At 57.0% G+C, this 25,913-nt stretch overlaps 1 protein-coding gene across 4 annotated transcripts in view; it reads left to right on the top strand.

Annotated features, from left to right (window-relative positions):
* TRAPPC9 (trafficking protein particle complex subunit 9) overlaps positions 1-25,315 on the top strand; it is a 744,079-nt gene extending 718,764 nt beyond the window's left edge. For all 4 annotated transcript variants that reach the window (XM_024250828.3, XM_009244129.4, XM_024250829.3 and 1 more), the window contains 2 exons: positions 23,471-23,694; positions 24,434-25,315. In XM_024250828.3, the coding sequence (XP_024106596.1) occupies positions 23,471-23,694; positions 24,434-24,601 (392 nt within the window). In that variant the 3' untranslated portion in view covers positions 24,602-25,315. The remainder of the gene's footprint in view (positions 1-23,470; positions 23,695-24,433) is intronic.
* The last annotated feature ends 598 nt before the right edge of the window (positions 25,316-25,913 follow it).

Raw genomic sequence — 25,913 nt, 5'->3', positions numbered from 1 at the left:
CTCCTCCTGCGACATGCTGTCCTCATCCCCAAACCCTAGCTCCTCCTGCGACATGCTGTACTTATACCTCAACCCTGGCTCCTCCTGCGACATGCTGTCCTCATCCCCAAACCCTGGCTGGCTCCTCCTGCGACATGCTGTCCTCATCCCCAAACCCTAGCTCCTCCTGCGACATGCTGTCCTCATACCCCAACCCTGGCTCCTCCTGCGACATGCTGTCCTCATCCCCAAACCCTGGCTGGCTTCTCCTGCGACATGCTGTCCTCATCCCCAAACCCTGGCTGGCTCCTCCTGCGACATGCTCTCCTCATCCCCAAACCCTGGCTGGCTCCTCCTGCGACATGCTCTCCTCATCCCCAAACCCTGGCTGGCTCCTTCTGCGACATGCTGTCCTTATACCCCAACCCTGGCTGGCTCCTCCTGCAACCTGCTATCCTCATCCCCAAACCCTGGCTCCTTCTGTGACACGCTGTCCTCATCCCCAAACCCTGGCTCCTACTGTGACATGCTGTCCTCATCCCCAAACCCTAGCTCCTCCTGCGACATGCTGTACTTATACCTCAACCCTGGCTCCTCCTGCGACATGCTGTCCTCATCCCCAAACCCTGGCTGGCTCCTCCTGCGACATGCTGTCCTCATCCCCAAACCCTAGCTCCTCCTGCGACATGCTGTCCTCATACCCCAACCCTGGCTCCTCCTGCGACATGCTGTCCTCATCCCCAAACCCTGGCTGGCTTCTCCTGCGACATGCTGTCCTCATCCCCAAACCCTGGCTGGCTCCTCCTGCGACATGCTCTCCTCATCCTCAAACCCTGGCTGGCTCCTCCTGCGACATGCTCTCCTCATCCCCAAACCCTGGCTGGCTCCTTCTGCGACATGCTGTCCTTATACCCCAACCCTGGCTGGCTCCTCCTGCAACCTGCTATCCTCATCCCCAAACCCTGGCTCCTTCTGTGACACGCTGTCCTCATCCCCAAACCCTGGCTCCTACTGTGACATGCTGTCCTCATCCCCAAACCCTAGCTCCTCCTGCGACATGCTGTACTTATACCTCAACCCTGGCTCCTTCTGCGACATGCTGTCCTCATCCCCCAACCCTGGCTCCTCCTGCGACATGCTGTCCTCATCCCCAAACCCTGGCTGGCTCCTCCTGCGACATGCTGTCCTCATCCCCCAACCCTGGCTGGCTCCTCCTGCAACCTGCTATCCTCATCCCCAAACCCTGGCTCCTTCTGCGACATGCTGTCCTCATCCCCAAACCCTGGCTGGCTCCTCCTGCAACATGCTGTCCTCATCCCCCAACCCTGGCTCCTCCTGCGACATGCTGTCCTCATCCCCAAACCCTGGCTGGCTCCTCCTGCGACATGCTGTCCTTATACCCCAACCCTGGCTGGCTCCTCCTGCAACCTGCTATCCTCATCCCCAAACCCTGGCTCCTCCTGCAACTTGCTATCCTCATCCCCAAACCCTAGCTCCTCCTGCGACATGCTGTCCTCATCCCCAAACACTGGCTGGCTCCTCCTGCGACATGCTGTCCTCATCCCCAAACACTGGCTCCTCCTGTGACATGCTGTCCTCATCCCCAAACCCTGGCTGGCTCCTCCACAGGTCTGTCCTGCGTGCTCCTAGGTTCACTGATTCACTCAGCAAAAGTTACCCAAGGACCTGGAGGGTGCCAGGTGCCACACCAGCACTGAGCCAGCAGTGGGAGCTGGGGCAGATGCAGGCTCGGAGCTCATGGCTCCCCCAATTACAACGACCTCTCAGGTGATCTCAAGGCTGGCCAAGGGCCATCTCATCACCCCTGTCCTGTTGGTCCCAGGCAGCCAAGACCGATGGCCTTGGCCCGTCCTTCCCAGGGCCCCTGGCAGTGACAGCTCCGTGTGCCACACAGCTCCTGGGGTTTCCCTGGTAGCCACACCCTGTGTTCTTAGTACATTTTTCCCATTTGACAGATGAGGAAGTGGAAGCTCAGAAAGTCAATCAGTAAGTGGTGGGGCCAAGGCTAAGTCTCTGATGGATTGAATGTGGTTTTGCAGCAGCAGGAGGCCTGTTTTCAGCCAGGGGAGGAAGATGTGCTGTTCAGCTTATGTCACGGGGTGGGGGGTCTCTGGAAAACAAAGGCTGGCACGCAGCACCCTCAGGTCAGCACGGTGGGAAGGAGAGGAGGAAGCAGATGGACAGAGAAAGAAGCTGGGCAGGCCCGGTGAGGATTTCAGCCGACCCATGGGAGTTGGGATGGCTCCTTGGTGTTACCCTGAGTTTGGGTGAGGTGAGGGGCCCAGCCTTGATACCCTGTGTGGATCAGTCACCGCATGTAGGTCACCCCAGGAAGGGGCTGTGATCTCGGTCACGGCAGCACTCCCGAATCGAGGCAGTCTTGGAAGGGGCTGTCTGCAGCCAGAGTGCCTGTGGACTGTGGCTCTGGCCTTGATTCCTGAGGGGCACCTTTTCAGACCAGCTGCACTCCTGGGAGCAGATGTGGGAGCCCCAGGTGATACAAACTGACTAGTTCTTGGTGATGTCTGCTGTTAATTGTGCAGCTGAGACCAGGCAGTCGAAGGGGAAAGAGCTTTAGGGGTCGCTCATTAGATGCCCTTATTTCCCAGGGAAGGAAAGCGGGGTCTGGAGAGGGCCAGGCTCCTTGGGAGGTCAGGAGCAGAGCATGCAGCAGCAGCAGGCTGGGGGGTCTTGGCTCTTTCAATCTAATGGTGGCTGCCACATGGCTTCACCTTTCCCTGCAGAGCCAGCCTGAGCTAAGAACACACTGGATGGTCTCTCTTTTTGCACTTCTCCATTCAAGATTGAGACGTGCCAAGATGAAGTCAGTTTGATTCAGCAAATATTTATGGAATACCTGCTCTGTGCCAAGGAGCAGGATTGGGATGCACAAACAACCATGATGGGGGTGCTCCAGCTGAGGAGACAGACACGCAGACACCTCACTGTCCCATGGCCGCAACACAGGGCAGGAGGGGTGGGTGGCATTGCCCAGCAGCATCATGTGTTGAGGTGGCAGCACTACTCATAGAAGTCCTTTCATCCTCGTGGTCACCCTTAGTCCATGTTCCAAATGAGGATTCCAGGACTTGTAGAATGGGTGGCTGGCCAGAGGTCCACAGCTAATAATGGCAGACATAAGGCTTAATGGGACTCATCTGATTCAGGCAAACAAGGAGAGTATGATCAAGGCCTCAGGGGATCATAGAGAAATCTGGAAGGAGTACAGAAGGCTTGCAGCAATGACTTACTGCATCCAGACCTTGAAGTACAGATGAGCATTCAGCAGCCACTGGGAGTATTTCCCCTGAGGGAAGAGCAGAACAAATCAGTAAAACGGTAAAACGCATGAACGGCTATTGGGAAATCTGATGGAAAGTGAATAAAGGGAGGGAGGAAGGAAAGGGGGATAGATGGATAGATGAGGGATGGATGGATGGGTGGATGGATGGATGGGTAGATGTTGATGGATGAATGGATGGATGGATGGTAGATGGGTGGATGGGTGGATGGTGGATGGATGGATGGGTAGATGTTGGATGGATGGATGGTAGATGGGTGGGTGGTGGATGGATGGATGATAGATGGGTGGATGCATGGGTAGATGTTGGATGGATGGATGGATGGTAGATGGATGGATGGATGGGTAGAAGTTGGAGGGATGGATGGGTAGATTTTGGATTGATGGATGGATGGATGGTAGATGGATGGATGCATGAGTAGATGATGGATGGATGGTAGATGGGTGGATGGATGGATGGATGGATGGGTAGATGTTGGATGGGTGGATGGATGGATGGATGGTAGATGGGTAGATGGTGGATGGATGGTGGATAGATGGTAGTGGATGGATGGTATATAGATGGATGGATGGATGGATATATAGATGGATGGATGGTAGATGAACAGGTGGTGGTGGATGGATGTATGAATGGATGAATGGTAGATGGATGGATGGTAGAGAGATGGATGAGTGAATGGAGGAATGGTGGATTTTGGATGGATGGTAGATGGACAGTAGATGGATGTGTGAATGGTGGATGGGTGGATGCTGGATTGATGGTGGGTAGATGGTGGATAGATGGATGGTGGATGGATGGTGGATGGATGGATGGATGGGTAGATGTTGGATGGATGGTGGATGGGTGGATACATGGGTAGATGTTGGATAGATGGATGGTAGATGGGTGGATGGATGGATAGGTAGATGTTGGATGGATGGATGGATGGTAGATGGGTGGATGGTTGGATTGTGGTTGGTGGATGGATGGTAGATGGGTGGATGGATGGGTAGATGTTGGATGAATGGATGGGTGGTAGATGGGTGGATGGTGGGTGGAGGGATGGATGGTAGATGGGCAGATGGGTAGATGGTGGATGGATGGCAGATAGATGGTAGTGGATGGATGGTAAATAGATGGATCGATATATAGATGGATGGATGGTAGATGAACAGGTGGTAGTGGATGGATGTATGAATGGATGAATGGTGGATGGATGGATGGATGGTAGAGAGATGGATGGGTGAATGGATGAATGGTAGATTTTGGATGGATGGATAGATGGATGGTAGATAGACAGTAGATGGATGTGTGAATGGTGGATAGGTGGATGCTGGATGGATGGTGAGTAGATGGTGGATAGATGGATGGTGGATGGATGGTGGATTGATGGATGGATGGATGGATGAATGGATGGGTAGATGGTGAGTGGATGGATGAATAGTGGATAGATAGGAAGATGATAAATGAATGGTGGTTGGGAGACCCAGCCAATAAATACAAAGGGGCAGCAGCCTGAGGGCATCTCTTGTCTGCTGGAGGATGGATGGATGGATGGATGGATGCTGGATGGATGGATGGTGGATGCTGGATGCTGGATGGATGGATGGTAGATGGGTAGATGCTGGATGGATAGGTGGATAACATGTAGTCTAGTGTTTTTGAGTTTGTGGAGGCAGAAGAGGTTGTGTCCAGGTCTTTGTTCTAGGGTTGGGGCATGGGAGTCCAGATACCTAGGCAGATAGAGCTATATTGGTCACCCTAACTAAGAACCTCACAAAGCGAGGTCAGTGACTTTAGAAGTGAAACAGGGGAGTCCCACCCTGTTGCTAGTGGCCACAAGCTAGTTTTGGAAGCAAGAGGGCAGTGGGAAGAATCAGAAATGAGCAAGGCTAGGGCGTGGCCCTGGGACCAGAAGCAGGGATATGCAGGGGCGATCTGGTGTCTGAAAGGGCCAGGCTTACTTATGTGCCATGGTGGGGGTCAATCCCAGGTGCTGTGGGCCTGGCCCCTGGGCATCCCCAGCCTCTGGACCTCTGCAAAGATGCATTCTGTCTAGTTCTGGCTGGTGATCATTGCACAGCCGAGAAATCCACTGTGATTTCCAGACTAACACCTGACAGAGTTGGGCCAGAGATTTCAGACCTGTGGCTGGGTGGGCTGACTATGTTGACCTCCCATAACCTTTCTCCCAGGCAGGGCTGTGCTAATTTTAAATGGCATATTGATTGGCCAGCCAGCCATTCCCTAGGATGACCCCATAGACCTGCTGGCTTGTCCTGGCGCAGCCCACGAGGAAGTCTCCTCCCCTTGTGCTTGGCTGTCTGCAGCCCTTGGGGTGCGCCAGAGACTCCACCACACTGCCTGGCAGAGGGTGGGGGCTCTTGGCTCTAGTGCTGGAGTCACACTTGGTTTCCCTGTGCTCAGCGGGATGAAGACCCACCTGCTGATGTCACCTGCTGCTGCTCCAGGGAACAAATGGACTCCTGGAGATGGAAGCAGTTGAGAGTATTAGTGAGCTCTGCGGGTAGAATCCCAGCGTAGGTGGAGACCTGTTGAACAGGTGCAGTTTGAATGGTCCCACAGGACTCATCCCAGGCAGACCCAGGGCATTCCTGCCCCCTCAGTGCTGGAAAGCTCATTTACAGAAGCCGCACGGTCTTCGGAGAGAGGCCAGAGGTCTATCCCCAGGAGCAGGGGCCACAAGCTAGCTTTGGGCGTCCCAGCAAATCCTCTCTTCTCTGGCTCAGGCTGCCTGGAGAGCCCCTCAGCCTGTGTCCAGCACAGCTCCATGGGCCTTTTCATGCTGGGGTGCAATGCAGGGGTGTGCCTGGCCCCTAAGGTCCTCCTCTGCACACTGAGGAGACCCAGCAATAAATACAAAGGGGCAGCAGCCTGAGGGCGCCTCTTGTCTGCTGAAGGTGGCTAGGGTGGAAGAGGACAAAGAGGCATGGTAGACCTGAGCCCGCTGAGGCCTGGGGAGGCGTGGTTTGCCTCCAGGGTCTAGTAAATCAGCATTCATTCTCAGGGTGGCTGCCATAATGGAGAGCAGGAATCCTGTGCACCTCTGGGACCCCAGATTGAATTAATACTTGCAGCTTTTGGGGTGCTCAAGCCCCATCAGAGAAGCCTGGGGAGCGGGGGAGGTGGATGGATGGTGGGTGCCTCAGGTGGGTGGGTGCCTCAGGACTGAGGCGAGGTCTATGCCACACTGGGACAGCCAGGGCTCCTATGGACCCTCCTGTATCCAGCCCCCGCCACTCCCAGCTGAGATGGACACTCACCCGGTCTTGGAGTGTGTGGGCCATAGTCTCCCCTGCAGGCTGTGAGCTCCTGGTCGTCTCTGTGTTGCCAGCCCAAGCCTAGGGCAGAGGGAGTGTCCGGGCCCATCTGCTTTGACCAGGTCCTCAGGAACCTCCAGGCTGCCTGTGGCCCCGCTTCTAAAAGCCCCTTGCCCAGAGTCTCAGCAGGGAGGCGCTCTCCGCTGGGCAGCCCTGCCCCCTCCAGTCCAGCACAGGGGCAGAAGCTTACTGCCACCCACTCATCCAGCTGCCCGGCTCTGGCGGTTCAAGCAGATGGGCCACTGGAAGGTCCTTTTGCACCTCGTGTCCTTCCCGTTTGTGCTCTAGCACTTTGTAGTTCTATGTGAAGCTTTGGCTGTCACCACGTCAAGAGTCTGTTTAACCTCGTAAGCATTGACCCAGCACCAGGCAGGGGTCAGCCCTGGGCTGGGCTGTGTGAGGACAGTCTGGGGGTACAGGGTATGAGGGGCTCCTGGCATGCTTCATGACAAGCATGGCACCTTTTCATGGTAGGAAGAAGTTCTGGACATGGCGCCCAGAGATGAGAACATGAAATAGTGAGCCTGTTTGAAACCATTCAGCCCACTGCTCTCATGTGACAATGGGGACGCTGAGGCTCAGAGAGGTTGAATGATTTACCTGAGGTCACACAGTAAACCATTGAAGGGCCAAGGTTGTCTATCATCTGTCCATTCATACAGCAGAGGTCCCCCAGGAGCTCAGGAGAGACAGCCCCTCAGCAGCAGATTCCCGTGTGCGCCATGCAGGCCATGGCGGGTTGCTGGGGGCTGGATGTGCTTCAGAAAGTCTTCCTGGAGCAGATGCTGCAGGAGCCCAGCTTTGGAAAGGCCACCAGGAGTCAGCAGGAGGGAGGGACAGATGGAGCACGGGAAGTCGCAGGGCACTGGGGTGAGAGACCACAGGGGAGGTGATCACACAGCCTTGAACTTGGCCTTGAATACTTTGGAGGAGCAATTGAAGTCGTCATTTCTACATCCACGATCACTTTATGTCTTCTCTCTGGAAAATGTCTTCCTCCTGCTCTCTCCCTGCTGCACACACCAGGAGTCCAGAAACCTGGTTTTCAAGCCTGGCCCTACTGCCAGAGTTCAAGGTCTAGAAATCCTGGTGGAGACCCCACACAGGCCCCAGACACACAGGCCCTGCTGGGCACTAGGGCCTCGGGGGAGGAAGTGCCAGCCTGTTAGTGGAGGCGGACCCCTGCCCCCAAGGTAAATGCCCTTGTAGGTGGCACACATGGGCACAAGGTGCAGAATGCCGAAGGCGGTAACTGAGGTCCCTGGGAGGGAAGGCTTCCAGGGAGGAGAGGCTGCGCTAGACAGGCCAACAGCAGATGCCCAGGCAGAGCCAACAAGCAGCCTATGCAAGGCCCGGCACAGAAAACCAACTGCAGCCCCTCAGTACTCCTGCATGCCCCCCATGCCAGCTCTGACACCTGCTAATCTCCACACACCCGCTCTGACCCCTGCACACCCCCCACACCTGCTCTGACTCCTGCTGTGTATACCCCCTGCATCTTCTCTGATCTCTGCACAACTCCCCACCTGCTCTGACCCCTGCACAGCCCCCACACCTGCTCTGACCCCTGGACACCTCCACACCCACTCTGACCCCTGCACACCCCTCACATCTGCTCTGACCCTCCCGTACTCCTTCCCTTCCAGGCCTCAGCGTCCTCCTCTAGGAAAGGGTCTCATGATTCCTTCAAACCCCCTGGGTGCCGACCGTGCCCACGCGTATGATCTGATTGGCAGATGTGAAAGTCTGAGACTGGGTTGGCATCGTGTGATGAGGACAAGGGCTCAACACAGAGCCACACAGAGCGGTGGGGGCAGGGGGCCTGCCTGGGTGGCGAGAGTCTTTGCTTTATTTAGACAGGCTTGAGAGAAGATGAAAAATGAGAGATTGAAAAGGTAGAGACATTGCTTGGGGACAGAGGAGTCATTTTAAATTCTCTGCTGTTCTCAGAAAGCTGTCTTTGCATAATGCTACCAGCCAGCAGGCATATTTTCCATTTTTTCCCCCTTTCTTTTTCTTCTGGTTTATCTTCAGTTGTCTGAAGTGCTTGTCCAAAAAGAGAAGGTTGAAGGGGAAGCACTTAATATAGTCATTGTCTCCATGAGCCAAGGCATTCCTGGTGCAAAACACAGCTTGCCTCTGTTGGGAGAGAAGGGACTGGAGGCCCAGTGCTTGCCTGCCATGGATGCCCAGTGTGGCGGCCATGGGCACAGCAGCGCACGGGGGCCCTGGTGCTTCCTCCTGAAAGGGAGGGCTTGGTTAAATGAGCTCTGGTGGCCTGTAAATGTCACAGCTAAATGCTGTAACAAACAGCCCCAAATTCCAGGGACCTAACACACCAACCTCATTTTGTTTATATCTCATGGTGTTCTTGGTGCAGGCAGCTTTCTGGCGCTCACCTGGGGACCCAGTCTCCACAATGTTCTGGCTCTGACCACCTCGTGTCTTCATCCCCTGTATATCCCTGCCTACCCTGAGGCTCTACCCACCTGGGGCCCCACCCCTAGGGGCTCCCCCACCCCGTGGACCTGTCAGTCCCACAGTCCGCCTATCTTGCAGCTCCTCCCTCCTCCAGCCCTGTTGCTTAAGTTCTCCTCTCAGCCTGGAGATGGGGGACTATAGGATGGATGTGTTTACGGTCCAGGTTGGTCCTTTCTCTCTAAGTCCCCTTGGTCTGGACTTGATCTTGTGTTTCCAACTCACTCCCTGGGAGAGGGGCTGCAGTCTATGCCCAGGAGGAAAGGTGATGGCTTCCCAGACAGCCTCTGCAGCCAGAACCTTGTCGAGGTCGAGTATTCCATGAGAGAGCAGCGAACTGCTTCACGGAGGGGGCACGTGTGCAGGGCCTTGAGACACAGAGCTGAGGTGCCGCCGGCGGTGATTGCAGGAGCCCAGCACAGAGGGCAACGGGCACAGATGGCAGCAGATGCCACCCTGAGCACAGAGCCGTGGAGTGAAGGTGCGCACTGGCCTTGGTGCCAGGGGGACCTGGGTTCAAGTGCTGACTCTGTCTCTTTAAACCAAAATAGGCTTGTCCATCAAGTGAGCAGGACGATGCCTCTCAGAACGTCACTGAGAACGTTCAGTGAAGCAGTGCCAGCGTGGTCCCCATGGGCACGTGGAGGCGGGCTGCTGCCCACCGACTCAGTTTACCCATGTGCTATAGATTTGTACATTTGAGCTCAGAGAGGTGAAGTCTTTGCCAAAAGGCACATAGCAAGGTGGCGAGCCCAGTCCCTGGTCCCCCAACTGCCCGCTCCATCCGGAGGCCCTGGCTTCCCCTTTGCCCCCTTGTCCTGCTCTCTATTTGTCCCCCAAGGGAGGATCCAGCCAGGGCAGCAAATCCCAGAGCCTCCTGGGCCCGAAGGAGGACTGGTTTCCTTCAGCAGCCCGTGTCCTGCCCCTGCTAGGACGACCTGGCCCGTGTTCAGGCTCAGCTCTCTGTGCACAGCCCGCCCCGACTCAGCCGCTGTCCTACCAATCGCTTTGAGCGTGCTGAAGGCGGAGCTGAGCTGGAGCCGCTGCAAGTGCATGGCCTGGATTAACCCACAACTCCTTCCTCAGCTCTCCTAGGTGTGGGAGCCAGGCACCAGTGATTCACACCCCTGTGTTCATTGGGCATTTCTCTCTGGCCAGGATCAGAGCTCAGCCCTCTCCTTCACTCAGGCACCACCTTTCCCTTTTTTAGACAAGGAAGCAGAAGCTCTGGCTTCCGAAGGGGCTCACCCAGGCCCCTGAGTCAGCACCTAAGCTCCAACCATCATCTCACATCCAAGCCATAAAGCCTTCGACCCGAGGATCCTGGCCTGGTATCCGTGGAGGATGTACATGGGCTGGGAGACCCTGGCCTCAGTATGTTGTGTTGGTGACGGTGTTTCACCCCATCCTCAAGGCAGCCACGGCCACCATCCCCAGCAGGTCCTGGCCATGCAGGGTGTAATCTGGAGGCCTACCTGGAGGGGAAGTCCTTCTTCTCTCCAGAGCCCACATCCTGCACATCCCTCCACAGGGGCCCTGGAGTCCCTGGATGGAGGGTGGGTGAGCTGAGGAAGTGGAGAGCCTCCGATGAGAGAACTCCAAGCAGTACAGGTCTCCTCTCCAACTTCATTTTGCCCTAATTTTAATTTAATTCCCTTTAATCTTTAATGAAAAGTTGTAAAAGTAAATTATTTACCCAAGAGAGCCCAACAGCTCCTCAGGAGCTGTTCTCGACTTGAGGGTAATTACACATGCGGGGCTGGCACCACCGCCCTCCCAGGATGCCGGGGAAGAGGCGTCCTGGTTTATGAACTAATTAGCTCCCTCAGTAACTGTTAAAAATGCATGCCATTTGGTGGATTGAGAGCGAAGCTCCAGCTTCACGAAGTGCATGCCCTGACAGTCGCTGATGGACAGTCGCTGATGGAAAGAGCCTATGTTCTGTGTCCATGGGGTCAGTGGGAGTGTAGCCAACTGGAGTGTGCAGAGCTGGGCCTGCCTCGGCTCCTAGGAGAGCAGTGCTCTGGGACACAGAAACGGAGCAAGCCTTTCTTCCGTCTCTGTCACCCAGCCTCTGCCTCCCTGTCTGAGCCTTCCTTGGGCTCCAGCACCCTGAGAGAAGGCCCCTTCCCAGCAGTCAGGGAGGGTCTGGAGGTGGGGAAGGTGGTAGAAAGGAGCGGGGTGGGGGGAGGGGGGGGACTGTGTGATTTGACACATACCTCCCAGGCTGTGCACTGCCTCTTTGACTAGACACTCTGTCACAGCACCGTCACCCCCATTTTCTGGCCATTATCCACACTTCTCGCTTCTTTTCCAAACTCTCTCTGGGTGTACAATAAAGAGGCAAAATAAAATGCAGAAGGTCTGGACCAAGGGAAACCATATTGGCATAGTTGGTCAAGATGTGGAAGAGCAGTTGTGCAGGAGAGGCTGTGAGTGCGTGTTCGTGCGTACCTGTGAGTGAACGTGTGTGGCGGTGGCTGTGAGTGCGTGTTTGCGCGTACCTGTGAGTGAACGTGTGTGGCGGTGGCTGTGAGTGTACAGTCACTGAAGGCCAACATGGTGCTTTAGGTGGATTCATGTTTAGTTCTGAGCTTCCTAACAGCCAAAGTGAAAAGGTCAGTTACTTGGCTGTCATCAATAAAGAGGGAAAACATGCCGGGCTGGGGGCATTGAGTAGCTAGCAACCAACTACATTAGCAGCAGAGAAGGTTCACCAGTTATGTTAGATAATTGGAAATTAGAGGGTTTTATATGGGATGTGCCTGCCTGCCCCCCACCCCCGCAGGACAGTTGGCCCGGTGTTGGTGAAGGGCAGGAAACCTTGGCTTTGCAGTCCTCTCTCATCTCTCATCTCTATTTTATTTCTCCATAGAACTTCTTTTGCTTCATCTAAAGAGGGAGAAAACTCCTTGATTAATTCTGAAGCCAAACCTTGTCTGAATCAAATTTGGCTCTAAAATTTAGGACCACCCAAGATTTATGTCAACTAGAAAAATATGTGTCTTCTGAAATTTAAAAGTTAAATATATTATAGCTGAGGCAGGCTTGACAGAGCCTTAAAAACTTGACTCACTTTGTTCCTCGGTCTTCAAGTCATGTATTTCCACTGCATTGTTTTTGTCTTTACATTTTTAAATCCCAAATTAGATATTTGCAACTGAAGTCTACTTAGTCCCCTGTTTCTCGCCAGCACAAAAGGTTGGAGAGTAGAGTTGTGGGGCCAGGTTGGGGAAGTGTCGCCGGGAGTTTGAGCTCTGGAGGAAACATAAACCTTCAGCAGCCAGCCTTGAGGGCACATGCCCTGAAGGACAAGTGAACAGATTGTTGGATGAGCCAGTTGGACAAGAAATCCACAGATCATTCCTCTGTCACTGTAATTAGCACATGACCCTGGGCCCTGCAGACATTTTAGCTGTTTGCTTCAACCACCTAAGAAGCTCACGGTAGCCTCACCCCACCACCTTCCACATTTTCTCCTCCCCTGCTACTCTCAGCCCACTCTGAGCTAGGCAGACATGGCTTGTGCATTGGGCCTGCAACCCTGGACACACGCACGGCAGAAACTCGTGCTCAGCACCACCCTAGACAGAGGAAACCCGCCTCTCTAGGGTGCAGTCAGGCAGGTCTCTTGAAAAGTCCACTGTGGTTTGAAATCTCTGCTGTAGACTGAACCCGAGCCCACAGGTAGGGGCTGTTCTTCTCCCACAGATGCAGCATTTCAGGGAATGTTTCCTGGGTGCCAGGAGTGTCTGCCAGCTTCCCACCCCCACCCAGCCTGCAGATCAGAGTTGAAAGCAACCGTGCATGCTGGGCCCATCTCACCTGCTGGTCCTCATGTCCTGAAGGTCTGGTCTCCATCTGGCCCCATCTCCTGGCTCCCTAACCCCTGAGTCCATCCTGCCTCTGCCCGTGGCCATGTTCTGGGTCCATAGCTTGCCCAAAGGTTGGGTCCTGACCCTCTCTGGTGGCCCCTGACTTGCCTGGTCCCTGATTGCATGCTGTTCTGCTGTGCTTGAGGGAAGAGACTTCCAGCTTCAGCCCTGGCCTGCTGTCTGGCCCCAGGCTCCAAAATGTGAGAAACTCCTGAAATATGGAGGTCAAGGGCTTGGAGTTCTAGAGGGTTCTTATGGCTTATGGACATTGCAAGCAAAGAGGACTGCACAGAAGGGCCATTCCAAACAGCTGTCCCAGGCTGGTGGGGCACAGCTGGGCTCTCTGCACAGGGAGCAGTGAGCACCGGCAGCATGGCCGGGTGGGGGTAGATTGGGAGAACGCACGTGAGAACTGTGGCAAGATGCTACTTCACCTCCACCAGGATGGGTGAACCAGAGCCAGGCAACCACAGTGCCACAGAAGGCGTGGAGCAGTCAGGCCTCTCCCACGCCGCCGCTGGGAACGGGGGTGCAGCCGCCTTGGAAAACAGTCTGGTGCTTTCTGAAACAGTTAGACAGAGTTGCCATTTGACCCAGCAAGTCTGCTGTCAGGTGTACACCTGTGAGAAATGATAACCCGTGTCCACACAAAACCTTCTCCATAAATGTGCAGAGCAGCACCACTCGTTAACAGCCAAAGGTGGAAACAGCCCATGTGTCCCTTGGTGGATGCGTGATGAATAAAATGTGCCCCATCCAGACATGGAGTATTGTGCTGTCATGAGAAAGAACGCAGCACTGACCCATACTGCAGCACGGGTGAGCCTTAGAGACATTGTGCTCTGCGAAGGAAGCCAGGCACGGGAGCTCGCTGCCCTCTGCTTCTGTTTATATGTGAGTCAGAGTAGGGAAATGTACGGCGCGGGAAAGGAGATGACTGGGTTGCCCAGGGCTGGGGGTGGAGTGGGTCTGGGGGGCGGGGCAGTGATGGCTAAAAAGGTATAGCGTTTCTTTTGAAGGTGATGGAGGTGTTCGAAAACGGGCTATGGTCGCACATATCTGAATATACTATGAACCACTGAACTGTACACCTTAAATGGGTGAATTGTGTGGTATGTGACTTTTATCTTGATAAAGCTGTTGGAAAACCACAACAACAAAAACAACAAAACCAGACCAAGTCCAGAGCCCAGGAATCCAGCGGGGGCTCAGCACCTACTGCTGTTCACCTGGGACCAGCTCCTGAGCCACTCGCCACCTCAGGGGCTTCATCTGTCAAATGGAACAAGGGCCAGCCCTCCTACTGGGGCTGCTCCAAGGACTGAATTAGGGGATATGTACAGAGCACTGAGCCCCGGGCCTGGAAGACAGCGAGTGCTCAAGAAGTCAGGCATTGTTGACAACTAGAGGAGCACCAAGGAGGAGTGCCACGCCCGAGGGGGCATCACACCCAGAGGGAGCATCACGCCCAGTGGGGAGCATCACGCCCAACAGGGAGTGTCACGCCCAAGGGGGACGTGCTGACCTGCTGGGGCAGGCTGGAGGAGAGGGAGGCCGTGGGTGCAGGTAGGGCAGGCCCCTTCCCCCACGTCCTCCACCCTCCTCCTGGGACTCATTCGGATTACAGAAACCTCTGGCTGGAGTCCCAAGCTGTGGAATCAAATGGGAATGGCAGCTGCCCAGGGCTGGGCCTCTGCATCTCCCTGGATTCACCCCTCCTGGTGCTGCTCCTGACACAGCCAGACCACAGTGGAAGCAGTGTTTGGCAGAGCCCAGACTGGAAGGCTACACCAGCCCCACATCTGCCCACCAGGAGCCTGAGTCCTGAGCAGGTCACGACAGCCAGAGGTGGAGAGGCCGAAAGACGGGCCTGCCCCAGGACAGCTCCAGTCGGGGCCCCTTCCCCACGGAGCACCTGAGCTCACCGCCCGTGTGGGCCTTATCCTGTTGAACATCACCACTGGAACTGCCTCCGCTGCCTACCACTCTCCAGGACAGGGCTCCCGGGCCTGCTTCCACAGGGCCTGCACGGGGCCCAGGCAGCTCCTATAACCTCTCTGCACCTCAGCGTGCTTCTGCAAATAAAGCTGCACCTGCTCTCTGACCTCCTAGGAGGATGTGGGCGCCGAGTGAGACACACTTTACCACCTGTGAGCCTCGGCCAGCCTGCCTCCCCCTACCCAGCGTGTGCGCATTGCCTCGTTCTCAGCCCCACAGCGGCCCCCTAGCCCCATGCACAGGCTGGCCAATGGCTTCCTTTCTCTGTGCCCTGCCAAGCCCCTCCCCGGCGGGCACAGCCTTTATTCATAGCTGGTGTTTCTACCAGAGCCTGGATGTGCTATAGCATGAATGTGGCAGGGACTTCAGGAGGAATTCTGGGCCAGACACAACTATGTCCGTAACTCTGGCTGGTATTAAATGTGAAGCAGAAGCAGGGCCAGGGGTAGGAGGGAAGAGGGGGCCGGTGCCGATGTGATACCTTGAGGAAGGAGGCTGATTGGCTCCCAGGAGATTCCTTACAACATGAGGTTCTCCTGCATAAGTCATCTCTGGAAGCGCACTGTCGAGTATGGGCCCAGAGCAGAGCATGGTAGCTGGTCCTAGAGTCCTCATTCAGGACGCACTTCTGGGACGTGGCCCTGGTCCCTCATGTGCCAAATGGTGCGCTAGGGGTTTGAATGGGGCAGGGCGCAGCCAGTTGGTGGTGGGGCCAGCGTTCAAACCCGGGTACCTAACCCCAAAGCCCAGTATTCACTCACTCACTCATCCATCTATGTGTCCAGCAGATACGAAATGGAACTTATGTCTGCCATTTGCCTGCCTGTGCTGGGTATTGGGGACACCACGGTAAATGAGACGGCCAAGTGCCAGTGTTCCTGGAGCTTCCTGACGAGGAGGAACACGGGTAGTTAATAATGAAACAAATGGATAAACAAGGTCGCTTCAGATCAGATGCTAGGGCCATGAGAAAATACACGAATGTGGGCGAGTGGCTGGCAGGGACGGGAAGCCCTCTGCTGGGTGGTCAGGGACAGCCTTTCTGGCAGGGCCAAGGCCTGACCATCAGGATGGAGCTGGTAGGGAGGCGAGGACGGCAGGTGCAGAGGCTCTGGGACAGGAAGGATGTGCTAGAGGGACAGGACGGCCAGGGAGTAGTGGCGGGGAGGACACAGCCTGGGAGACGGGCTCTGGGAAGAAACTCATAGGGCCGAGGAGACCAGAGTTGGGGTGAGAATTTCATCAAGACTTTCTTTTATTCTGAACATAAACAGAAGCCACGGGCCAGGCAGGTGAGGAGCATGGAAGTGACACTACCTACCAGCGTCTCACACTACTCTGTGGCCGTGCAGAAAGGAGAGGGAGCAGCCAGCCAGGGCGGGGCTGGTGGAGGCTGAGCACAGGCCCAACTGCACAGGCACCAGACATGTCCCACGCTGGGGCTGGGTGTCCAAGAGGAGAGGACCCAGCTTGAGCTGCTGCTGGTGGTGGAGCCACTCTGCTGGGGAAGGCATGGGGAAGAGGGGCTGGAGGAGAAAGTGGAGGGTGAGACCCCGTGGTGCCCGGTCGAGATGTCAGGGTTGCCCAGAGAAGCACGGGCCTGAGGCTCAGGGCCTCTCCAGTGCTTGTTAGATAAATGAATGATGTGATCTCAGCCTGGGGTGCGCTGGGTTTCAGAAGCTGGGGGCAGGCAGGAGCCGACATTCCTGGAGCACCTTGTTCTGTCTGGCACTTCTCATAGAGGATCTGACACTCGCTCCACATCCCTGAGAGGAAGGCACGACCATTCCAAATGAGGAAACCGAGGCTCAGAGAGCTGTGCACCCTACCCAGCGCCGTCTGCCCCAGGACCAGCTCTGCGCCCAGGGTGGGTCTCCCCTAGCGGCCTAGGAAGTGGTGGCCCTGAGGCTGACTGGGGCCCCTCGGGGGCTCTGTGTGTGTCCTCAGACCCCTACCTGTGTTGGGCTCACCAGCTGCTCTCACAAGTGACCACGAGGTTAGTGGCTTAAACAGCACATATCCCCGCCGTGTTGTTCTGGGGTCCAGAGTCTGATCGGTGTTGTGGGCTACCTTCCTCCCTGGGCTGGCGTTCTCCGGCTCCTGGGGTGCCTGCACCCCGTGCGCCTTCCCCCGTGCGCCTTCCCCCATCTTCATAGCCAGCAGCGAAGTGTGCCCCTCTCCTGCCTCCCTTCTTGCCTTGTAAGGACTCTCCTGACGCCATTGGGCCCACTCTGATGACCCAGGGGCTTCTCCCCTTCTCCAGGACCTCCATTTCATCACATCTGCTAAGCCCCTTCTGCCATGGGAGGGGACATACAGGCTCCCGGGACTGGGACATGGGCAAGTGGAGGGGGCACATTATTTTGTCAACCACATGACCCCCTCTGTTGGGAAGGAAGTCCTGGGGATTCAGGAGGCTTTGCTAGGCACGTTTCGACCTTTAGTCTTTCTGTCTCTCAGCTCATGACCCTCCTACCACTGGCTGCCGTGGGCACAGGAGCCCCTTCCCCTCCCTAGGCCGCTGCTTCCCTCGGATAGGGCATTCCAGGTCCAGGCAAAAAGGCCTGTGGGGATCCAACATCCCCAGAGGCCCTGGGTCTGCCTCCCTCGTGGTCAGAGTGGGCTGAAACTGCCCGCCTGGCGCCTGGCTTGGGAGAGGCCGGAAGGACCTGCCCGCGCTGCATCCATCCTCTCAATTGCATCCCGCACGGAGCTTCCTCAGTGTTCACAGCCAGCCCGCGGGCGAGGGAGACCCCTGGAGAAGCTGTCGAAATGCAAAGCATCCCCGTCCTAGTCTTCCTCCGCTGCTCCTGCAGATCCTCCCCTCCTCAGGGAAGGTTGGGAGCCATGGTGGTTAGGATCAAGCGGCCCCTAACAAAACCCCACTTGACGTGGTCTCCTTCTACCCCACCTAAAGACGAGCTCAGAGAGGTGGAGATTCACAGAGAAGTAACTCAAACCCAAGACGGTCCATTCTCCAGCCAATCAGGAGCCTGGGGCCTGTGCTGCTCATAGCTCCTCGACAAACAGCTGTGCAAATCCTGCCCCATCCCGCCTGGGAGAGGGAATGGGAAGAGGAGCCAATCCTGCCAAGAGGCAGCTCATTTGGTGGACCAGGAAATGGAGGGTGGCAGGAAGCCCGACGGGGGCCAGCCCCAGAGAACAGTGGGAGAAAACTGGACCCCACAAACCCAGATGCCAGACTCAGGGTTTCCCGGGGGGGGCGGGCAGATGACCCCCACCCGAAGGCTGTGGGAAGGTGCTCTGGGGGGTGGTGAGGTGCACCCGAGGGAGGGGACACATGCACTGGCATCCCTGCCCACCTCCTGGGGACCAGCCGGCCGGGCTGCTGCGGTCACAGAACTGGGTCCCGGTTCTAGGGCTCACCTTGTGATTGAGCAGCGGGCCCCCTAGGAGGCACCCACTCTTCCCAGCTGAAGCTGACAGGCAGGCTGTGTGGCCCCTGGGCTGCCTGCTCTGTCCCTCAGGGCCTGCCTGGGGAGCACGGATGGAAGCCGAGTGCTGGGGGACCCAGGAGTAGAGCCAGCCCCTGCGGGGGCCACAGAGGGGGCTGAGCTCCCCAGCAGCACCCACGCTTTCACGTGTGGTTCCTTCCCGTCCCTCAGCAGCAGTTTAGAAACTGCTTCAAAACAGCTTGTCTTTGAGAAATTTTTCCCATTATTTATCCTGGGTCGGTCCGTCCTGGTTGGAGTCGGGGAAGCCATTGTGTGATGGACGGTGGCCCCGGCTTCTCTTCCCTCCTCTTCTATGCTCCATGCAGCCCCGCGCAGCAGGGTGGCTGTGGAGAGTGGGGCCCTGCAGAAATGAGCCCACTTCCTCTGATCCCCCAGGACGGGACACAGCTTGTTTGGGCCCAGAGTCAGAGAAGCGAATTGACAACAATGGATGTGGCCGGGTGTTGCTGCTGACGGGGTCACGAATCCTACCCGGGTACAGCCCTGCCATGCGGTCACATGTTATCATTGCAAGGCAGCTGCCAGCATCGCCGCTATCATCATCTCGGTCATTAGACCCGTTTCCACCACATTTCCTCAGCTGTACCCTGGGGGTCCCAGGGGAGACCAGGGCATCCTTTTGAATTCAGGAAGCTTAATGCTCTCGGACAAAAACAGACCTCTGCTCTGCCCCATCATAGGAAGGTTTGCTTTTCCTCTGTGTCATGGGAAAGAGTCAGCATCAGGGGATTTGGTGCCTGTATGCCTGGATCTGAGCTGCTGGAGCTGTAGGGGCTGCCCCAGCTGTGGAGCAAGGAAGGAAACGGCTGCTTGCTGAGCACAGAAATGCATTAATTTGGTCGGCAGTCATTGTGGATGCCAGGCCTCGGGGTAATGTGACCCCCTGTCCCAGTTTGCCTGGCACTGAGGGTTTCCTGCAATGCAGGCTAAAAGCCAAACTAGCCCTGGGCAAACTGGGATAGTTGGTCACCCTGGGAGCAGGGACAGAGCAGAGGGCAAGACAGGTGCTCCCTGCCATTCCAGAGCACTGCCCTCCTTCTGCAATGACGGCTACACAGGAGAGCCTGTGGCAGGAGTGCTCGCTCTGTCTGGGTCCTCTCTGCTCTTCACCCCTGCCCCCAGTCTGGGAGGTCAAGATCATCATCCCAGTTTCACAGATGAGATGGAGGGGGCACCAGTTGTCAAACGGCCTTTCCCAGGGTGAAGGGAAGTCAGAGGCAAAGTTGGGACTGCAGCCTGGCCTCCTGCTCCGACAGGGCGTGGCTCTGCCCACAACCCCTGCCAACCCCTACCGCCCTGGCCTCACAGCTAAGTGCCACACATTCCTTCCCCTCTTCTTAGACAGAAAGTAGCAAAGAAAGTTTCCACCAGCAGCATTCACAGGGAGAGCTGGCGCTAAGCCTTCATCAGCTTTCTCTTCCCAAGAGGTTGTACAGAGCTAGGGCTAGGAAGGGTTAAACAGGCAGGCCAGGGTGGCTCTGCCCAGGAGCCCACAGACCAGTCCTCTCCTGCCCCAGCAGCCCACACAGTTCTCTGCAAAGAAAAGAAAAAAAAAAGAGTAGGGCAGGGTGGTACTGAGCCAACTACCCTTCACTGATTTGCACATAATCGTATCTTTCCCTTAATGGAACCAGCAACCAGGCCACCCCGACATCTGCTCTCTCCATCTCCCCTCCTTTTATTCAAGAGGCTCAGACCACGCCTGGTTCGGTTCACTGTTCAAGAAACATTTACTGAGGCCTGGCTTGGGTGGCATAGAGGTAGAGGAGGGAGAAGGGCTGGGGATTGATGGGAGCCTCCCTGTGCTGGGCTGCACAGCACAGACAGGTAACCAAGGCTCGAGACGAAAGCCACTGCCCCAACAGCACTGGCCTCAAGACAAAGTCCCTCATATGCTCATGGGTACTGGGACGTGATGTGACTGAGCTCCTCACAGCAAGGATATAAGCTTGTCACAACTGTTAGCATTAGAATCGGCTCCATGTTACAGAAGAGGGAAACGGAGGCCCAGGAGGTGTAGTGACATACCCTGGGGCCCCATAGATAGAAGCGCTCAAGCTCAGGTCCTTCTGGTCCTACCTTCTGGGCTCAGCAAGACAGACCAGCTGGGAGAACAAAGAGCCCATCTTCATGCTGTCTGCTGCACATCAGGCACTGTTGGAAGTACTCAGGGGCACTATACATAGCCCACTGGGCAGGGCCTCAGGACCCCCAGGCTTATCCCAGCCTGGTCAGACTCAGTGCAGGTGACCCTGCACATCCAGAAGTGTAGGATGCGGCAAAAGCTGGGATTTGAGGGCAAATCATAGCCTTGAAAAACACTAGAATAGAGAAAGGTGTCCTTTCCTCCAGGAAGCCTTCACTGATGTCATCCCCACAGTGACACACAGTGAAGGGCTACTTCCCTGGGCCCTATGGTGGGCACCTGTTGAGTGCTGTATCATGCAGAGTCTTGGCATGCCCCAGCCCTTGGCTGAGCGTTCCTCCTCTCACTGGATTGTGAGCTTGCTCAACAATGGGTCATGCTCATCACACTGGCTGCAAGGGCCAGCAGCCAGCTAATAAATCTTGGAATGAATGAATGAATGGGACCAAATGGTTTCTGCAGCCCCTTTCAGCTCCAGCCCTGAGGATGGGGGATGGGCACAGGCCCGGGGCCAGCCTTCCTGGAGGGCAGTCTGACCATATCAGCCTCTCTTAGAAATGTTTATTTCTGTTGTGCCACCCATTTCATCTGCCTCGCTGTTCCAGGAACATAAAACTCAGAATTCAGACAGAGCTCAATATAAAAAGGTGTGCATCAGTCACTTACACTGGAAAATAGTGGACACGAGCCACATGCGGGTGGCTTCGTAATAGCACAGGCCGTGTCCTCATCTCCTTATCACAAACCATGCACTGACTTCTCTAAAATGAGAAAATGAGGACGCACTGGACATGAATTTTTAAGAATTGCATACCCTTAAACCTCCCTGGCACACGAGCTATGGAGAGCACTAATGTCCCAGGAGTCCTTCTTCTTGCACCACAACCACGAGATCCTCTGCTGCCTGCCAGGCCCCCACAGCCTCCTTGGGAACCCGGGACCCTGGATGGCAGAGGAGACAGGCCCAGAGGCTCTGAGCCAGGACTCGCTGGGAATTGGGTGCGGGGACTTTCAATATCCTGTCCCCTCTGCCCCCATCCTCTTCAGGGGTTGAAAGAGTGGCTTGGGGTCTTAGAAGGTGCTTTCCTGCTCACCTGCGTGTGAGGGCAGTGGAACCCAGGCAGGACAGCAGGAGGCCCGACCGCGCCTGAAGTCGCCTGCTCTGGCCTGACCGTGTGAGCCAGGCAGGCCAGTCCTTAGAGGACCTTCCTCTCCGGGCTGCAGTGAGGACACCCCACAGGGCCCTCCTTGCAGCCATGAAACAGAGGTCAAGGGCAGAGGGCTGTGGGTCAGGGTGTTCCCAGGATCCTCCGCTGCAGGGTGCTGGCAACAGGCCCAGCCCAGGATGCCCGTGACTGTTAAGAGGCAGCAGGGGTGGGAGCGCTCTTGTGGCCCACCCGCTCTCCCTATGCGTGTCACCGTCACGTCATCCTTATTCCACGTGCCTGCCGTGATAGCCCACAGCACAGGATCAGCCACGGCAGACCATGGGGCTCAGGCTGGCTCCCAGGGCCACGCAGTTTGTACTCAGATGACGTGAAGTCGAATTGCAGGCTGCAGGACCCCTGCACTTCCGTGACCTCCACAACAGGGTCACAGCAGGTGGCCTTTGCCCAGCAGAAAGGGCCCTCCCTGTCTTAGCCTGCTAGGGCTGCCACAGTGAACAACCACAAACTGGGTGCTTGAACGACAGATGTGTGTTCTCAGTTCTGGAGGCAGGAAGGCTGAGACCAGGGTGCTGCAGGACCATGGGAGGTTCTGGGGGCTTATTCCACCCTCCTCCAGCTCCTATGGGCTCCAGCCACACGGGGCTCCTTGGCTCCTGGCCGTATCCTCTAGTCTCAGCCTCTGTCTCTGTCTGTGCTTCCTCCTTTTCTGCCCCATATAAGGACATTGTCACTCACTGCAGGGCTCACTCTAATCCAGAATGAGCTCCTATCGGGACCTTTCACTTGATTACATCTTCAAAGAACCCCCTTCCCCAATACGGTCACATTCTCACATATCTTTTGGGGCTCACCATGAAACCCGCCACCCTGATCATCAGCTCGCTTCCCTGAGGGGGGCACACCCTCTCCGCCCCCACCCCACCCTGACCTCGGCCTCCTTCCCTGCTGCTGCCCAGTTAGGAGGCGTCCTCCTTGTCTGCAAGCTCTTGGGGCATGTGAGCAAGGAAGGGAAGAGGAGTTGAATCCATGCTCCTTCACCCAGGCCCAGCTCCCTGCCTGGCAGGGTCCACAGGTCCCAGAACTGTGCCGCTCCCCTGAGCACCTCTTCTTTGCTGAGCTGTGTGTCAGGCACCCTGGACAGGCCGACAGAATGAAGAAAACACAGCGCAGCCACTTTGTAGGGAGTGCCAGAGCCCACTGTGCATTCCTCCTGGGGAACGAGATCAAGACACCACCTCCTGGGGCGTGCAGTCTTGCAGCCACTGTAGGAGAGGGACCCCAGGTCTGCCTGTGCCCCAAAGCTTACCTGACCCCTAACATGGGGCACTTTAGGGCCTGTAGGGCCCCTTCCACGCCCTCGCCTCTACGGTGTCAGACTCTCACCTGGACAGGAGCCCCTGACTCACTAGAGAGCTCCTCCCCTTCCAGGTGGGCTGTGGCAGGAGGCCCTCCCAGAGGCCCCTCCAGTGGGGTGCAGACCCCTTGAGTCATAGCTCTAGCCACCACACCCGTCTTTGCCAGGTTCCTCTTCTGGAGACCAGGAACTGGTCACACATCTGTGTCCCCAGTGTCCAGCCTGGCAGGGAGTGGGTGGCAGCCTTGAAGAGTAAAGGAGGGAAGAAATGAATGAATCAGCGAGCGGGTAGGGTAGGCCGGCTGGGCCGTGCAGGCCAGCCCAGCCCCTGACAGTCTCGTGTCCCTTGCAGATGTGCTGGTGGACGGACAGCCATGTGACCGCGAGGCTGCGGCGGCCTGCCAGGTGGGCGACCCTGTGCGCCTGGAGGTGCGGCTGACCAACCGGAGCCCGCGCAGCGTAGGGCCCTTCGCCCTCACCGTGGTCCCCTTCCAGGACCACCAGAATGGCGTGCACAACTACGACCTGCACGACACCATCTCCTTCGTGGGCTCCAGCACCTTCTACCTCGACGCAGTGCGTGGTGGTGTGCAGGGCGGTCTGGGAGCCTCTGGCCATGTGGCCCGAGCCCCCATGGTCATCGTCCCCCTTCTCCAGGTGGTGGGCTTTGGGGTCAGCATACATCCAGCAGACGACAGCAGCAGGGGTTCTGTGGTCACGTGTGCACACGAAGTCTGAGTCTGCCCCATTCACTGCAGGAACTTAGGCAAGCTCACCTGTCTCTCAGTCCTAGACAGTGAGGCCCTGAGGGTTGGTGAAGCAGGAAAATGTGCAGGGAATGGGAGCTGTGCCCAGGACAGGGTGCCGCTCTGTGATTGGACCCTGCTGTGGCATTAGTGTGATGTCACTGTTACCCATCCCATGCCTGCCGCTCCTCCCACGGAAAGGCTCCAGCCCACGCCTTCAGCCCCCACCTCCCACCTCCCAAACTGCCTCTCAGCGCCTCACTGTCAGGCCCCAGCACAGGCTGACATTGCATTCCCCTCTGCCCCAACCTCTCCCTCACTCCCTCCCACACTCCTGACCCCCTGAGCCCCCACACAATTCAGGAATGGGAATGTTGGCAGCTCCTTTCAAAGATAAAAACTGGCTCGGAGAGGTGCAGTGATCTGCTGGAGGAGGCACTGGAGCCAGGCCTGGGCAGCCCTCACTTCCCCCATAGCACCTATGTCCAGGCAGGTTCCCGGGATTCCTGGTGGCTTTGGGTGGCCCATGCTGCTGACCAGACTGATGTGTCTTTCTCCTCCCTGCTCAGGTGCAGCCGTCCGGCCAGTCGGCCTGCCTCGGGGCCCTCCTCTTCCTCTACACGGGAGACTTCTTCCTCCACATCCGGTTCCACGAGGACAGCACCAGCAAGGAGCTGCCACCCTCTTGGTTCTGCCTGCCCAGCGTGCACGTGCGCGCCCTGGAGGCGCAGGCCTGAGCCCGCCCACTTCCGTCCCTCTTTCTGCAGGGCCAGAGGTGACCCTGCCTGGCCTCTTACACCCCCTGCGATGAGCAAGGCCTTCACTGCAGCCCCGTCTCCTCCTCCTCCCCCAACCCCCTCCCAGCCCTCTCCTCCTGTTCCTCCTGTAGCATCTTTGCTGGGCTACGCAGAAGCCCGGGACATGGCAGCCCCACCCCATGCCACGCCCCTTCCCACACTGTTCCCTGGACCATACCCAGGCTGGAGCAGAGGAAACCCCAGAGCGGGCCCATCCAGCCCAGGTCCCTGGATCCCTGCACCCGTTTCTGTGACCTGGGGCCCCAGCCGTGCTGTGCTGTTCATCCCAGCAGAGGGACCTCCCTCGTCCAGCCACTTCCCTTTGGCCATAGAAAGAAATGGTGAGCATGAGACTGGGCACAGCCTGAGGGCATGGGCAGCTTCCCTCCCTCCCTGGGCTTTGGAATCCCCCGAGGCTGGTTTTCTTCCTGGAGACCCCCATGGGCAACTTGGCAGGAGAGATGGTGCCGTAGGTGGTCGTGGATGGTTGACACCAAGAGAGGCCCTCCACCCATGGTGGGCAAATGTCCAGGCCTGGGCTGGCAGCCCAGGGCTGTTTCTGGGTGCTCCCTGGCCCCAGGGTGGCGTCTGGTTACCGTGGCTATGTGTGTCCTTGTCTGCGAGCAGTTCTTCAATAAATGGCCTGCCTCCCCCTCCCTGCCTCCCTGCATCTGTTGGCCCAGTGTGGTCCGGTGCCCCCACCCAGCCCGTCAGCTCCCACCTCAGGTGGCTGGCTTCCCAGCAGAAGCCGGACCCAGGAAGGGATGGGTTCTGAGTTAGAGATCCCGCATAAGCAAGCCCTGAGACAGGAATCTGGGCACCAGCAGCTTGTCTGGGAGGTGGAGGGAGCCCCCAGGGGAGGGAGATCACCAGTGAAGGAATATGACTGGGCCCGAGCTGCCGCCACAGTGGGCAGCTGGCCCTGCGTTCCTCAGGGAGAACAGGAGAGAGAAAGCACACGGCTCGCATCTCCCTTGAGGGCCAGAGCTGGGGTGTGTCTACACCACCCACAAGAGTCCTGGCCTGGGGGCAGGCTCCTGGCTGTGTTGACCCTTGGCTCCCCAGTTCCCAGGGAGGATAAACAGCCCTTGGTCCCCAGCAGATACCAGGCTCGTCAGGTGCCCGTTGGGCACTGAAACTCCCATGGAGTATTGGGGGACAGAGAGCAGGGCTTCCTCAAGGCCACTTGGCCAAACAGGCAAAGCCAGGAAGTGGCTGCCCTGGCCCCCCATGGGGCAGAGTCATGTTGGCA

Source organism: Pongo abelii, chromosome 7 (genome assembly GCF_028885655.2).
Source record: "Pongo abelii isolate AG06213 chromosome 7, NHGRI_mPonAbe1-v2.0_pri, whole genome shotgun sequence".
Classification (NCBI taxonomy): Eukaryota; Metazoa; Chordata; class Mammalia; order Primates; family Hominidae; genus Pongo; species Pongo abelii.
The sequence above is the reverse complement of the archived record's forward strand: the minus strand, read 5'-3'. Positions and strand labels throughout refer to the sequence as shown.